This window comes from Elaeis guineensis, chromosome 1 (assembly GCF_000442705.2).
Source record: "Elaeis guineensis isolate ETL-2024a chromosome 1, EG11, whole genome shotgun sequence".
Classification (NCBI taxonomy): Eukaryota; Viridiplantae; Streptophyta; class Magnoliopsida; order Arecales; family Arecaceae; genus Elaeis; species Elaeis guineensis.
In genome coordinates this window covers 120,852,059-120,869,570 of record NC_025993.2, presented here as the reverse complement: position 1 = coordinate 120,869,570, position 17,512 = coordinate 120,852,059, and the positions used below count along the sequence as shown (strand labels likewise).

The 17,512-nt window shown below is 35.6% G+C and overlaps 1 protein-coding gene across 1 annotated transcript; it reads right to left on the bottom strand.

The window, feature by feature from the left end:
* Window positions 1-657: 657 nt before the first annotated feature.
* Window positions 658-3,554, bottom strand: LOC140856555 (uncharacterized). Its single transcript, XM_073254179.1, has 5 exons — window positions 3,209-3,554; window positions 2,787-3,007; window positions 2,422-2,616; window positions 2,047-2,319; window positions 658-1,683 (listed from the first exon to the last, which is right to left on the bottom strand). Exons 1-5 carry the CDS (start codon window positions 3,552-3,554, stop codon window positions 658-660), a joined length of 2,061 nt encoding a protein of 686 aa, XP_073110280.1.
* Between the last annotated feature and the right edge of the window lie 13,958 nt (window positions 3,555-17,512).

The following is a 17,512-nucleotide window of genomic DNA, read 5'->3' as shown; positions in this document are numbered from 1 at the left end:
AGCTTTCTTCTTTCCATCCATACAAACCCTTTCGCTGATTAAAAGTGGTGCCAAATCAAGTGGGGTGATAGTATTAAACCCATAAACCACTTCAAAAGGAGAATGCTTAGTAGTGCTATAAATACTACGATTGTAAGCAAACTCAACATAAGCCAAACACTCATCCCAATTCTTCATATTCTTGTTAACAATAGTACGAAGCAAAGAAGAGAAGGTACGATTTACCACTTCAGTCTGACCATTGGTTTGCAGGTGGTAAGTCATGCTGAAGAGCAATCTCGTACCAAGCTTCTTCTACAAGGTCTTCCAAAAGTAACTCCAGAACTTGACATCTCGATCAGACACAATGCTCTTTAGTACACCATGCAGATGTATTATTTTCTTGAAAAATAATTCTACAACATGTGAAGCATCATTGGTTCTGTGGCATGACACGAAATAAGATATTTTTGAGAATCGATCCACAACCATCAGAACCGAATCCTTCCCCCTTGGTGTTCTTGGCAGCCCAAGCATAAAATCCATACTCAAATCTACCCATGGTTGATCTGGTACAGGTAGCGGCATATATAACCCTTGTGAAGTCTCTTTGCTCTTCGCCTTCTTATAGGTGACGCATCTCTCAATGACGTAATGCACATCACGAATCATAGCTGGTCAATAAAAGTGCTCTTTCACCATCTCCAATATTTTTTTCTCTCCAAAATGACCCGCCAATCCGCCACCATGAGCTTCTCTCACCAAAAGCTCTCGAATGGAACTGTTAGGAATGCACAGCCAACCTGACTTAAACAAGTATCCGTCATGCCTGTAATAGCCATTTACAGCTTCTTTCTCACACTCTTCATAAATATTTACAAAATTTGGATCGTCCTTGTATCGATCTATAATCAACTCAAATCCCATTAGTTTAGCATTAAGCAATGAAATCAAAGCATACCTCCTGGAAAGTGCATCAGCCACAACATTGACATTCCCTTTTTTGTATTTGATCATATAAGGAAAGATTTTTAAGAATTCCATCCACCTGACATATCTACGATTCAGCTTGCTTTGTCCTTTCAAGTGCTTCAAAGACTCATGATCAGTATGGATGACGAACTCCTTTGGCAATAAATAATGTTGCCAAGTCTCCAAAGTCCGAATCAGAGCGTAGAACTCCTTGTCATAGACAGAGTAGCTCAAGCTTGCACCATTCAGCTTCTCACTGAAATATGCTATGGGACGTCCTTCTTGCATCAGAACAGCTCCAATGCCTACACCGATGGCATCACATTCTACCTCAAAAATCTTGAAAAAATCGGATAAAGCTAGAATAGGTGCTGAACTTAACTTCTCCTTGATCAACTCGAAGCTCCTTTGGACTGCTTCAGTCCATTTGAATTCTCCTCTTTTCTTGATGCATTTAGTGATAGGAGCAAGAATAGTGCTGAAGTTTCTCATAAACCTCTGATAAAAGGATGCTAGGCCATGAAAACTCTTCATTTCAGATACATTGGTAGGAACAGGCCACTCCTTGATTGCTTTCATTTTTTTCTTATCAACTTTCATCCCATGTTGTGACACAACATAGCCAAGAAAGACTATGCGATCTTGACAAAAATGATACTTTTTGAGATTGCCATATAGCTTCTCTTGTCGCAGAACCTCAAAAATACCCCTGAGGTGCTCCATATGCTCTTCCTGATTTTTACTAAAAATCAGAATATCATCAAAATACACAATCACAAAATCATCAATAAACTTACGTAGCACATGATTCATCAATCTCATGAATGTGCTAGGCGCGTTGGACAAGCAAAATGGTATGACCATCCACTCGTACGATCTGAACTTGATCTTGAATGCGGTCTTCTATTCATCACCTTCCTTCATGCGAATGTGATGGTATCCGCTCCTAAGGTCTATTTTTGAGAAGACCTTAGTTTTATACAACTCATTAAGCATATCGTCCAGTCATGGGATTGGATAGCGATATTTTATTGTGATCTTGTTTATCGCCCTACTATCCACGCACATCCGTATAGATCCATCCTTCTTTGATACCAACAGAGTTGGTACTGAACATGAGCTCATAGACTTCCTCATATAATCCTTCTCCAAAAGATCCGCAACTTGCCGCTGCAACTCCTTGGCCTCCTTGGGATTGCATCTATAGGCTCGTCTATTTGGTAGGGCAAACCCTAGAATGAGATCAATCTGATGCTTGATCCCTTTGATTGGTGGCAATCCTTTTGGTAATACTTCTGAGAACACATATGTAAATTCCTCCAAGATCTCCTTCATTTGTGGTGGAAGGGAGACTTCTTCACCTGGAACCTGCTTGACTACAAGAACAAAAATAATTTCATGGTTAGTCAAAACTCACTTCACTTCTCCCTTATTGACAAACAGGTTCTCTTTCTTGTCCTTTTTTATCACAAGCTGATTCTTCTGGATCTGTTGCGGGCTAAGTGGTGCCAATACTATGTTCTTCCCGTTCTTGGCAAATGAATAGATATTTTTGAAGCCGTCATGAATAGCCCTCCGATCGTACTGCCAAGGCCTTCTCAAAAGAAGATGGCTGGCTTTCATAGGAATCACATCACAAACAACCTCATCTTTGTAGGATTTGCCCTAGAGAAAGGTACTACAATCTACTTTGTAACTTTCACATCACCATTGTCAATAAGCCATTGCAATCTATAGGGACGGAGATGCTTAATAGTCACCAGATTAAATTTTTCCACCAAAATAGTGGAAGCCACATTGGTACAGCTACTTCCATCAATGATAACACCACATACCTTATCATGGATAGTGCATCTGGTATGGAAGATATTTTCGCACTGCTCATCATCTACTTTGGCTTGTAGGTTTAGGTTGCGGTGAATAACCAACAGCTCTCCTTCATCTGCAAACTTTACATAATCTTCTTCTACCTCTTCCAAAATAGCCTCATCTTCACTTTCAATTTTCTTTTGTGACTCCCGAATGAACATCACTCTCTTGTTTGGACATTCAGAGGCTATATGACCGTAACCAAGACACTTGAAATACTTGATATCTCGATGTCGCTTGGGAGGTTGTGAATTCCCCACATTCTCTTTTTCTTTGGCCGCATGTGTGACTTGCTTGCTAGAATCACCTTTTTCTACTTATTTTGGAATCGCTTTAGGGACAGACCATGATGATAAAGAAGATGAGTTGGTAGTCTTACTTGGCTTACTTGCACTACGCTTGCACTGTCTCTCCACCTTAATAGCAAGTTTGATCACATCGTCAAGAGACACATAAGATTGCAACTCCACCGTATCAACAATCTCCTTGTTCAAGCCTCCTAAAAAATTTGCAATGGTCTGTTTTTGAGGTTCTTGCAAATCACACCTCATCATCAGTATCTCAAATTCTTTGACATAATTCTCAACACACATCCCCTCTTGTCTCAAGCTTTGTAACTTGATGTACAGCTCCTGCTTATAATATTGAGAGACAAATTGCTTCTCCATGATCCGCTTCATAAGCCTCCAGCTCCCGATCTCCTCTTCTCCATCCCTCCTACACTGAGCTTTCATATTCTCCCACCAAAGATTAACGTAATCAGTGAATTCAAGGGCAGCAAGTTTACATTTTTTTTATCTCAGAATAGTCTTCACATTCAAAGACCTTCTCTACACGTTGCACACATTCCAGATATTCTTCGGGTGAGCTGGTTTCTTTAAAGGATGAGATCCTCATCTTAATATTATCTCTTGAACTCCTTTGCTGCCGCCTTTGCCATGGGTGTTCTTCCACACCATCATCATCTCCGGATTCGTTATACTCCTCTTCATCATCGCAATCAACTCATCGTGGTGCTGGATGGCCATGCTACTGTAGTGGTGGAGAAAGTATTGCCAACCACTCAAACACTTATGTTAGGCGATTGAGTTGCTCCATCATCTCTTCTTGACACTGCTGGAGCCCCATAATCTGAGCTTGTTCCAGACTCATGTCTCTAGAAATAACAGGGGCCTCGTTTCCTCCAGATATGATTTGGATGTCAAACACTCCCTCAGGCTCTGATACCAAACTGATGTGCCCAGGCCTGAATAACTATCTTGTGTAGGTAAGAACAAAGGTTGGAGTACAAGAAAAAAAAAAGAAAGAAACTTTTAAAATCTGATTGATAAGAAAATCGCCACAATCAGATCACAAAGAGGTAGAACGCCACACTCACGAAAAGAAGAATGTGAGTGATAAGTTCTAAGATTTATAACTCACCACTAACACACAAAGGTTAGATAAGAGAATTCAACAACACTCATTTTCATTCATTGAAATCTGAATTGAATACATAGGTCGCCTCCCTTTATATAGATAAGAGAGGAAACATAAGACAAATTCAGTAAATTAAAGAAAATAACAGAATTTGACTATCATGAAAATGATGGTGGCTATATCTTGTCACTATGAAAATGATGGTGGCTGCATCTTGCTACAAAGAAAATGATAGTGGCCGTATCTTACTATTATGAAAATGATGGTGGCTAGAGATCATGGTGAATTAGGAAGAACAAAACAACTTTGACTGCATCTTACTACTATGAAAATGATGGTGGCTGGAGATTATAGTGAATTAGGAAGAACAAAACAGCTTCTAAACTCGATCCTTTCTCAAGCAATAATTTCTTTCAAATTCCTGTTAAATCTGATTAGCACCACATCATGCTTCTACGCACGTGAGCAAAGTCATCAATTTGGCTCTTGGATCCGTATATGGTATGTGATCATCTCTTTCTTCATGATGGTGCACATCACATAGATTCCCCCAAATGAGGATAGAATGCTGTATGATTTTTCATTTATGATTTCATGAAGTCAACCGCTAGAAATCCAAGGTCAGCCACTAGGAATACAAGGTCACTGAAAGTTAGTAGAAAAGCTAAAGATGTAATTTACAAGCAACAGTGCCAATCTCCTAAAATCCCATAAGTTATAATATTATTTATTAGTATATTAGTTAAATGCTGTAATAGCAGTCATAGTTTCTATCACTTCGAGTTCTATACCATAGAACATATAAATTTATAATGATAATTACAATAAAATAGCACTAACAAAACAAAAAACTTAGTGGAAGATAAGAGTATTTTTATTATAATAGAGCAAATAAAAAGATTAATGATATAAAATAAGAAACATCACAGGTAACTTTTCATCAAAAGGTATTTTTGTATACATAGTTGAATCGTCAAGAAGCTTGTCTTGTTCTCCGCTAAATTTTAAATAAATTTTGCTAACCAATGCTCTACATTTATTATTTCTTGAAAACAGCAAAATCTTTATTCATGGCATCAGAAATAAGGATTATACCCATCACATAAGTCAATGTCTCATTTTTCATTAATGTTAGGTTTTGTTTTTGAAAAAAGATAAAAATACCTATTATAGGTATATTAATGCACATTCTTCTTCATAAATACCACTAAATTTATTTTTCAAAAAAAAAAAGAATTTCAAAAATAATAGGAAGTTAGATAAAGTTAGATGTAATGGCGGTGTAGGAATTGGTGACTAGGAGGAGGGAGGGGTGATGGAGTTCCAGAAAATGACAGGAAGGTGATGGAATTTTAGAATAGGAGAAGCAAAGAAACTGCATACTTAAATGATGACTATCCAGTGCCCATGTACGGTGCTAGCCTACTTTATAGCTTTGTCCCCAAACAGCACTCTCTCTCGCCCTCTCGCATGCTTGCGTCACGTCTCATTTCTTATATATTAAGCTAGTTTTGAGCCTGCGCATTGTGCATGAATTCTATATTAGATAATTAATCATTTATTTAAAAAAAATTATGAATAGTAACATCATGACCATTCAAATTCTTAGTATCAATTATGGAAAGCTTTATAACCTACTTTAATGCATGTAAGTGGGTTTCAATGCCATTCTTTAATTATATAAGAGTAATTCTTTGTGCACCGCCTGTGGTGTAGAAAATCTGACATGGAGTGTACCATTTCCTCCGATTGGACCACGTAGCCACTGCTTCTCAATACACATTTAATACTTATAGGTTGGTATTTTTATTTAAAAATTTTGTATGACGAAAATATCTCTGTCCAAAATTATGACATTCCTTCCCAAAAAATCCTTTATGACTTTCTATGAGTGACTTTCTATAAATATATATGACTTTCTGTGAATATATATGATTTTTTGTTACTTTCTGTAAATATATATGACTTTCTGTGAACATACATGATTTTCTGTGAATATATATGACTTTCTATGAATATATATGACTTTTTGTGACTTCCTGTGAATATATGTGACTTTCTGTGAATATATATAACTTTCTATAAACATATATAACTTTCTGTGAATATATATATATATATATATATATATATATATATATATATATATATATATATATATATATATATATATATATATATTGTTAGATGTATGTCCTAAAAGTCAATATGGCTGACACATTGTAATAACTCTAGGATATAATCTTATACTTAATAGATTGATATGATCAATAAAAGGGCAAGTTTATTTTTCATTCAAGTATGATGTGTCCTTAAATCATCTATGAAATTAGCTTTCGATATATATTCTCAAGGTGTCGAGAATTAAAGACATGTATTTAATTTCTAAATACTTTCGATCATAGGATCATCATGAGGATTATAATCGATCTAGATAGACTGACGGACAAATCACTTTCTTTAGATAGATGAGTCTCTAGTCTGCTGTATAGAGACACAGGACGACCAGTACGGATAGTTGTTAGAGAATAACTAATACTGAGCGTGAGCATATGGGAAATCACTTGAATTTCTACTCGATCATCAATGATCATCTTGATGCTGTAGCTGTATGACTGATCTTTTGATCTAAGATGATATTTCTGCTCATAGTGAGACTGCTGAAGTTTGACTGATGCATAAATATAGATCTCAATAAGCCCTTATAGTGGATGTTGGCGACTGTTGGTCCACTGTAGGAGTAGGGTGTGCATCAGATGGGATCTATCAATTTTGGTACAAAAGAGTAGTCCTATGAGATTTGAGAGGTTAAGTTTAAGAATCTGTAGCCACAGTAGTATGATTGATGGAAAAAATTTTTCATAAAAATCATATTTGGACTTGAGCTGATCGAATCTATCATATGACTAATGTTAAGGTTTGATGATTTATATATGATCTACCATCTAGTCGAGACTCACGATAGAGAGACTGAATCACACATTAACTACACCTAGAGGTTTATTTTAGTTTTACTAGATTGTCACTACATACTGTTAGATATCACTGATAGATATGAGAGCTTACTAGGATTGTTCTGGATCGACAATCCTTGATGAGTTAGAGTGAAATTGTTCCGACCCATTGAAAAGAGTTTCAATGATACTTTGATAGAGATCATTGTATATCTCACTACCAGATAGAATTGAATCTATGGGATCACACAATAAAGAGATTAAGCCTGAAATTAGTAATTGCACTTATGAAGTGTCAATCGGATTTAGAGAAATCCGATTGTGTTCAAGATAATCTTGCTAGCACATGGTTGGACCCAATTTTTTTTTTTATGTTTGAATTTCTTATTTAATAAGATAATTTAAACTTAATTATCTATTAATAATCTACATGAATTAGATTCATTAGACTTCAATTATTGGGTGTCTTAGATTTTAGATTAAATGAATTAAGGATGCAAGTTCCTAATTAATTTTCTTGATAGTTATTCTTGGGTGTCACTTTGATTTGATCAAGTTGGATGTATCCCATGATTAGAGGGCTTATGGATCTCATATGGGGCATCCCTTAGGTGCAAAAGAGGATGTGAAATAATGGGTACAAGGACTCCAAGAGTTGGCACCTAATAAGATTCTTAATGTAAATTGAATAACTTAAGTTATTAAAAAATCTAATGCAAGTAGGACTTGTATTATGAGATTAAATAGGATTCAATCCTCATGCCTATTTAAAGAGATCTCTCTTAAGGTCCCTAGAGCATCCAACCAGCAGCCCACGCCCATCTTTGGAGACTCTCCATGCCCTCTCTTCCTCTCCCTTTCTCTTCTCCCTTGGCGTCCCACATGTCCCACTTGTTGGGGCATCCCAAGTTCTTCCATGCCCAAGCTGTTGGGCGTCCCTTCCTTTACTAGTTTCTGGTATTTGGTAGCAGCACAAAGCAAAGAAGAAAGACAAGAGAAGAAGAAAAAAAATATCAAGAAAATAGATCAAGTGTTGATCGCGATCCAGACTTTGTTCAGATTCAGCAGGCTAAATTTTCTTAGAGAAAAAAATTCAACTTGAAGAGAACTGTTTCAAGCTGATTCTAAGTGAATTTTCATAGAGACTGGATACTTGTGCAGGTAGAAAATTTTTTTTCTCTTTCAGATCCAAATTTGAAGAAAGGGATTACGAAACATGTATGCAATTTGATCACAATCTGAATTTCAGCATATATCAATTTCAGTACATGAACTAGATCCTTATGGTTTTATATTTTTATGCATGCATGATTCTGATTAAAAGTATTATAATCTTATATTCTGATGTGGTATTTAAAAAATAAAATTTTGAAACACACATGCATGCCTCAAACATCAATTTCTAATTGTGGTATGAGATCCACAGGTTTTATATGCTGAAAATTATCATATATGTTTTGAAAATGATTTTAAAATCTGATTTTTTTTTTGATACATGAGATGTATAGATGAATCTTTGAATCTGAAATTTAATTTTAGTTTTAATTTTAGAATATATAGTTGATATGTCAAAGTATACATAGATCTGAATTTTGATCTAAAATAATTTTTAGTTCATGTTTACATGATATGTAGATGCATGCATAAATTTGAAATTTTTATGACTTGATTTATGATTCATATATGAGATATGTGATTGCATATTTAGATCATAAAATTACTTTTGATATGATCCATGATTAGTATATGAGATATATGAAATCATGTTTTAGATCTGAATTTTACATGTATATATGTGATGTATGTTAAATCTGAAAATTATTTTCATGATTTAAAACTTACTTTAATACAAATAATTTTGATCTAAAATTTGATTTTAGAATATAAAATTAGTGTTTGTGCATGAAGTTTTTGGTTATGAAAAAATCAAAAATTATATCATGTAATAGGATTGCATCTAAAATTTTTTATTTGAATTATATGGATCAAATTTGATTAAGTAATTAGTCAAGCTGAGTCAAATATTGATTAGGATTAAATCAATTAAGTTAAATGATCATGTAATTGTTGTTGATCAAATTGTTTGAGTTTCATATATAGAATCAATTAACCTAAGAACCTAATTTAGCTCGATGATTTGAGCCCGATTCACTTGAATTAACTTGTTTGGACCAATTAACATATTGGTGTCTAAGGCAAGTAATCGAGACGTGATTATTTAATTAGTTTCGTTCGCTTATCTGATCAATTTATTAATGTCTAAGGAAAACAATGGGGGGACTCCCATCGATCTCCACTTACCTGGCCAATTTGAAAGATTAGATCTTGAATAAGATTACTTAGCGATTTGGTTTAGCCCATGCCAATTAGATCGATTATATGATGACTGATTAGATGAGATATAAACTTAAACCTCTTCATACATATTAAGTCCATAGGTCTTCCACCATTGTAGATGTGTGGGCGTGCTACCGACGTTGATTGTTCTCGGTTGGATATAGTGGTTCAGTTGTATCGGGAGCATGGAACCACTCTATTAGCAAAGAGTTGCTCCAAGATAAGGATGGGATTCGGCTCAACAACTGTTAGGTGAGGGACCCAATGACGATCTTATACCTACTTGTGAATGATGGGTCAGGCTTAACTAAGGAGTGTGGGCAATAACTATTAGGTGAGCCCACATGAATTAGAGACCAAGTCGCTGCAACATGCTTAGAGAAGCATCTGGCCAAAGAGTTACTTATGCATCGGTGTGTATGTTACCAATAATTGTTAGGTGAGGGGCATGACATCAGTGGGACCGCAGCATCCACTAAGAATCCTTTATCGCTTTAGGTTTTTCATTTTCTTCCTGAAGAGTAGAGGGATTCGAAAAATTAGTGAGAGTCCTTGTTTGCATCTTAAAGTTTCTAGAAGCAAATTTAACTATTAAGTATAAAAGTTTAACTTGAATCTCTACTCCTATAGTTAAACCATATCAACCTTAAACCCTCTAGCTTGCATCCTTGAAATCAATTGTTTGATCGGTACAAATTATAAAGACTGGCTCAGAAATCTCAGGATTATCCTGACCTCAAAAAAACTAGGTCATGTACTCGATCAGAAACCCATAGTGTTACCAAACCATCCTACTGTTGAGCAAAGGGCTGCTTTTGAGAAGTGGACAGATGAGGACAGTCGGATCAAGTGCTATATACTGGCTTCTATGTCAAATGAGTTACAAAGTCAGTATGAGCATATGCCCACTGTCAAGGCTATGATCACTCACCTGCAAGAGTTGTATGGTAAGTGGAGCCATACAGTGCGCTTCGAGGTGTTCAAAAGACTCTTCATTCTGAAAATGCGCAAAAGGCAGCCTGTCCATGAGCACTGTATGATAGTGATCAAGGATATTGAGGAGCTCGAGAAGCTCGAACTTGAAATACAAAAAGAATTACAGATGGATCTGATCCTTCAATTCTTTACGAATTTATATAGTCAATTTATTATAAATTTTCATATGAACAAGCTCAATTACACTATACCCGAATTGGTCAACATGTTGGTCACTACGGAGAGAACCTTGAATAGTTTAAGGAGCACTATTCTCGTTGTAGAGTGGACTTCTTTCAAAAAATAATCTACTGAAAAGAAGAAGACTAAATCTGCTAAGAAGCAGAAAAAGAAGAGCAGGCCAAAGAAAGAAGTTCCTAAAAAGGCTGAAGTAAAGGAAAAATATTTCCACTGTGATGCTGAAGGCCACTGGAGGAGGAACTGTCCACTTTATCTGGAGAGCCTAAAGATAAAAAAAGGTGATAAACTTTCTGAAGGTATGCTCGTAATTGAATCTAACCTTACGGTTTCTTCTACTTCTAGTTGGGTATTAGACTCTGGCTCGAGTGCTCATCTATGTACCTCAATGTAGGATCTAATAAAAAGTAGGAGATCGAGGAAAGGTGACATGATTCTTTGGATCGGCAATGAAGCAAAGGTTGCTGCAGAGGTCGTTGGCACTTATCCTCTTCGATTACCGTCTGATTTTAGATCAGATTGAAAAGACTGTTATTATATTTCTATAACTAATCAGAATTTGATTTCTGTATCTGTGCTAGCATATAAAGATTTTGAAATTAATTTTAATAAATATTTTTATTTTATTTATTTATAAAATAAATTAGTTACACGAGATCTTTTAATTGACAGTCTATATCACTTATATGTTGATGCGAATGTGAACTTAAACGAGCAAATAGTGAGTGCCGTAGGTCAAAAGAGATCCAGACATGATATTAATCAGAAGTACTTGTGGCACCATAGACTAGGTCATATTGGAGAAGATAGGATAAATAAATTGAAAAAAGATGGAATCTTTAGCTCTCTTAATCCAGAGTCGTATCCAGCTTACGAATCTTGTCTTCGAAGAAAAATAGCCAAGTTATCCTTTATAGGATATGAGGAAAGGGCCATTGAGTTACTTGCCCTGATACACACCGAGATGTGTGGGCTATTTGATGTGCAGATTAGAGGTGGTTATAGCTACTTTATTACCTTTACCGATGATCTGTTAAGGTATGTGTATGTGTATCTAATGAAACATAAGTCTGAAGCCTTTGAAAGGTTCAGAGAATTCAGACATGAAGTAAAAAAATAAATAGAAAATCTATTAAGGTTCTTCGATCTGATCGAGGAGGTGAATACATTAGTCAAAAATTTTTCGAATATCTTAAGAAAAATGGTATAGTCTCTCAATGGACTTCTCTCGAAACATCTCAGCTCAATGGAGTATCCGAAAGGAGAAACAGGATCCTATTGGATATGGTCAGGTCCATGATGAGCTTCATTAATCTATCCTTATATCTTTCAGGACATGCCTTGCTAACCGCCATTCACCTATTGAATAGGATTCTATCAAAGTCCGTTTCTATCACACCATATAAGATATGGTTCGGTAAGAAACTGAGTTTAGGTTATCTTAAGACTTGGGGATGTCCGGCCTATGTCAAGAGATAGATGACTGATAAATTAGAGGATAGATCTATTATAGCTCATTTTATTGGGTATCCTAAAAAATTTATGGGATACTACTACTTTCCACAAGATCACAATGTGATTGTGAGTCGGACGTCATATTCCTAGAAAAATAATTTATCAAGGATGGTGGCAGTGGAAGGTTAGTTGAGCTCGAAGAGAAGGTCTCTGAAGAACAAAGAGCTATAGATCTTCAGAAACTCATTATTCATGAGCCAGTAGTTGATGTTCCTCTACCACCTCATAGATCTAGCAGGATCTTCCGACCTCCTAAAAGGTATATGGATATGCTTACAGAGGAAATAAAGAAAATATTCCTTATGAGAGATAGGGGTCATAGTAATGATCCTAATACCTTTCACGAGGCGATGTCTGATATCAATTCTAAAAAATGGTTAGATGCTATGAAGTCAGAAATTGACTCAATGTACTCGAACCAAGTCTAGACCTTAGTGGATTCACTTGAGGGTATTATACTCATTGGGTGTAAATGTATCTACAAAAGAAAAATAGGTGCCGATGGTAAGGTAGAGACCTATAAAGCTAGACTTGTGGTTAAAGGTTATAGTCAGTATGAGGGTATTGACTATCAAAAAAATTTTTCATCCGTAGTTATGCTGAAATTTATCCACACTTTGCTTGCTGTTGCAGCTTACTATGATTATGAAATCTAGCAGATGGATGTGAAAACTGTCTTTCTGAATGGATATCTTGAGGAAGATATCTATATGGAGTAGCCTATGGGTTTCACATCTGGTGATGGTGATCACAGAGTCTGCAAGCTGTAAAGGTCTATATACGGATTAAAGCAAGCTTCTCGGAGTTGGAATCATCATTTTGATGAAGTGATCAAATCGTTTGATTTCATCAAAAATGAAAAGAAATCATATGTATACAAAAGGGTCAGTGAGAGCGTAATAATTTTTTTTGTATTGTATGTAGATGATATTCTTCTCATTGAAAATGATATTCCCATACTGACTACGGTTAAAAAATGGTTGTCTAAGAAATTTTTCATGAAAGACCTAAGAGAAGCATCCTATATTCTTGAAATAAAAATATATATGAATAGATCTAAATGGATGCTAGGCCTATCACAGAAGCTGTACATAGAGAAGGTGCTGAAGAGATTCAGCATGGAAAAATTTTAAAAGAGAATTTTTACCTCTCAGGCATAGTATTAATCTTTTCAAGACAATGTCTCTGACCACATCTGAGAAAGTTCAGCGCATAAATAGGATTTCTTATGCCTCGATCATAGGGAGTCTCATATATGTCATGCTATGTACTTGACCTGATATTGCTCTTGCTGTGAGTGTCACAAGCAGATATCAGTTGAATCCAGACGAGGAGCACTAGATAGCTGTAAAGAATATCCTTAAGTACTTAAGAAGGACTAAGGATTTATTTTTGATCTTTGAAGGAGATTCTGAGTTACGAGTCGAGGGCTATACTGACTCAGACTTCATATCTAATCATGATGATAGAAAGTCTATGTCAGGATATGTATTCGTTTGCAATGGTGGCGCAGTCAGCTGGAAGAGTTCTAAGCAACCTATCATAACGGATTCGACTATAGAGATTGAGTATGTCGCTACTTCAAATGCTGCAAAAGAAGACTTCTGATTTAAGAAGTTCGTCGTAAAACTTGGAGTTATGACATCGGATGCCATGCCACTCTACTGTGACAATAATGGAGCCAAAGCACATCGAACGGCGATATTATATCATACGTGACTACCTAAAAAAAAAATATGTCAAAATGAGAAGAGTAGACTCTGTGGACAACGTGGTAGATCCGCTCACTAAGCAATTGAGCTAGCCGAAAATAGAAGTCCATTTTAAGAAGATGGGACTTAGATTTGTGGCCAATTGATTTTAGTTCAGTGAGAGATTGTTAGATGTATGTCTTAAAAGTCAATATGCCTGACATATTGTAATAATTTTAGGATACAATATTGTACTTAATACATTGATATGATTAATAAAAGGACAAGTTTATTTTTTATTCAAGTGTAATGTATTCTTGAATTGTCCATGAAATTAGCTTTCGATATATATTCTCAAAGTGTTGAGAATTAGAGACAAGTGTTTAATTCCTAAATACTTTCGGTCATAAGATCATCATGAGGACGATGATTGATCCAGATAGACTGACGCACAAATCGCTTCCTTCGGGGTAGATGAGTTTTTAATCTACTATATAGAGACACAGAACGACAAGTGCGGGTAGTTGTTAGAGAACAACTAGTACTGAGCGTGACCATATGAGAGATCATTTGAATTTCTAATCGATCGTCAGTGATCATCTCGATACTGTAGTTGTATGATTGGTCCTTTGATCTGAGATGGCACTTCTGCTCGCAGTGAGACTGCTGAAGTTTGATTGACACATAAACATGGATCTCAATGAGCTCTTGTAGTAGATGTTAGCGACAGTTGGTCTACTGTAGAAGTAGGAGTGCATCAAGATGGAATCTATCAATCTTGATAGAAAGGAGTAGTTCTATGGGATTTGAGAGGCTAAGTCGAAGAATCTGTGGCCACAGTAGTGTGATTGATGGAAAAATTTTTTTATAGGAATTACATTTGAATTTGAGCTAATCGAATCTGTCATATGACTGATGTTGAAGTTTGATGATTTATTCATGACCAGTCATCTAGTCGGGACTCACGATACAGGGATTGAATCACATGTTAACTACACCTAGAGATTCATTTCAGTTCTACTAGGTTGCTACTATATACTGCTAGGTGTCACTAGTAGATTGTGAGAGCTCACTAGGGTTGTTCTAGATTAACAATCCTTGATGAGTTAGAGTAAAATTATTCCGATCCATTGAAAAGAGTTTCAATGATACTTTGATAGAGAACATTGTATATTTCACTATCAGATATAATTAAATCTATGGGTTCATACAACAAAAAAATTAGGTCTGAAATTAGCAATTGAGCTTATGAAGTGTCAATTAGGTTTAGAGAAATCCAATTAGGTTCAAGATAATCTTACTAGCACATGGTTGGACCCAATTTCTTCTTTATATTTGGATTTCTTATTTGATAAGGTAATTCAAACTTAATTACCTACTAATAATTGATATAAATTAGATTTATTGAACTCTAATTGTTGGGTGTCCAAGATCTTAGATCAAATGAATTAAGGGTGCCAGTCCCTAATTAATTTTTTTGATAGTTATTCTTGGGCGCCACCTTGATTTGATCAAGTTGGGCATATTCCATGATTAGAAGGCTTATAGATCTCATATGGGGCATCCTTTGGGTACAAAAGAGGGTGTGAAATAATGGGTGCAAGTGTTCTAAGAGTTGGTGCCTAATAAGATTCCTAATATAAGTTGAATAACTTAAGTTATTAGAAAACCTAATGCAAGTAAGACTTGTATTATGAAATTGAATAGGATTTAATCCTCATGCCTATTTAAAGAAACCTCCCCTAAAGTCCCTAGAGTATCCAACTAGCAGTCCACGCCCACCTTTGGAGACTTCCCACTCCCTCTCTTCCTCTCCCTTTTTGTTCTCCCTTGGCGTCCCACACGTCTCACTTGTTGGGGTGTCCCAGGTTCTTCCACGCCCAAGCTATTGGACGTCCCCTCCTTTGTTGGTTCCTGGTGTTTGGTAGCAGCACAAAGCAAGAAAGAAAAATAAGAGAAGAAGAAGATCAAGGAAAGAGATCAAGTGTTGATCGCGATCCAGGCTTCGTTCAGATTCAGCAGGCTAAATTTTTTTAGAGAAGAAAATTTTACTTGAAAAGGGCTGTTCCAGGTTGATTCTAAGTGAATATCTATAGAGATCAAATACTTGTGCGGCTAGAAAATTTTTTTTTTCTCTTTCAAATTCAAATTTGAAGAAAGAGATGGCAAAACAGGTGTGCGATTTTGATCACAATTTAAATTTCAGCATATGTCAATTTCAGCATATGAACTAGATCCTTGTGGTTTTATATTTTTATGCATGCATAATTTAGATTAAAAGTGTTTTAATCTTGTATTCCACTGTGGTATTTAGAAAATAAAATTTTGAAACACACATGCATGCCCCAAACCTCAATTTCCAACACACACACATATATATATATATATGTGTGTGTGTATTCACAGGAAGTCGTATATGTTCACGGAAAGTCACAGAAAGTCATATATATTTACAGAAAGTCATATACTGGAAGTCATATATGTTCACGGAAAGTCACAGAAAGTCATATATGTTTACAGAAAATCATATATATTCATAAGAAGTCATATAACAGAAAGTCATATATATATATATTCACACAAAATCATATAACAAGGAGCCATATATATTCAAAGAAAGTCATATGGCAGAAAGTCATACGAGATATGAGGAAGGCATGAAGGGCATTTTCATCATACAAAATTTTTAAATGAAAATACCAACCTGCAGACATTAAATGTGCATCGGGAAGCGATGGCTACGTAGTCTAATTGAAGGAAGCGATGCACTCCACGTCAGATTTTCTACACCGAAGGCGGTGTACAAAGAATTTCTCATCATATAATGCTTTTATTCAATGCTTTAATGTGGGTTTCAATGCCATCGTTTAATAATATAATACTTTCATTCCATACTTTCAGAATTATTAGGTAGAAGAGTCCTGACTCGTGGCATTATAGGTTGATTTTGATCTAAATGATATTCATAGACGAGAATGTGTTGTTTATGTGGATAGCTTAACTTACTAATGAAATTTTTCTCAGTTTCTGCTTTCATATATATATATTAGATAGATCTTTTTCATCTTCAATGATCTTTACAATTTGCTCGCTTTACGAGTGGAAGAAAATACTCAAAAAAAATAATTTTTTTAATAAAAATTTTGCTAATAACCTGTAATGGATATTTTTATCTTTTAAAAATATTACAATTAATATTCATGAGAAATGAGACGAGGATTATACCATGGTATAATTGTCATCTCTGATGTCTTGAATAAAAATTTTATTAATTTTTAAAAAATAATAAATGCTCCTTTTTGTGCCCTGAAGGCACTGGTTAGCAAAACCCATTTTAAATTTGATCGAAGAACAACGTCATAATCACGCACGACGGAGCTTGGAACAATCACTGTACCATCAAATAAACCAACAGAATATAACTGGTATGTTCTCACCCACGTATCACGTATAACTGGTACGTATCACTATCGTTTTCATTGTCCCTAGCTTTCTGTGTGACGCGTGGTGCGACTTCTTCCAAGGCTCGCTCCATAGACCGCCATCATCCGGTCCAGTCTTCAACCCACCATCATATCTTTTAATTAAAAAGCGGGGAAAATA

Coding starts and splice junctions, on each gene's coding strand:
- LOC140856555 (XM_073254179.1), bottom strand. CDS start 3,554: ATGAAAGCTCAGTGTAGGAGGGATGGAGAAGAGGAGATCGGGAGCTGG. Junction 3,008..3,208: donor ACAGTGCAAGCGTAGTGCAA/GTAAGCCAAGTA, acceptor ACGGTCATATAG/CCTCTGAATGTCCAAACAAG. Junction 2,617..2,786: donor GATGCACTATCCATGATAAG/GTATGTGGTGTT, acceptor ACCTTTCTCTAG/GGCAAATCCTACAAAGATGA.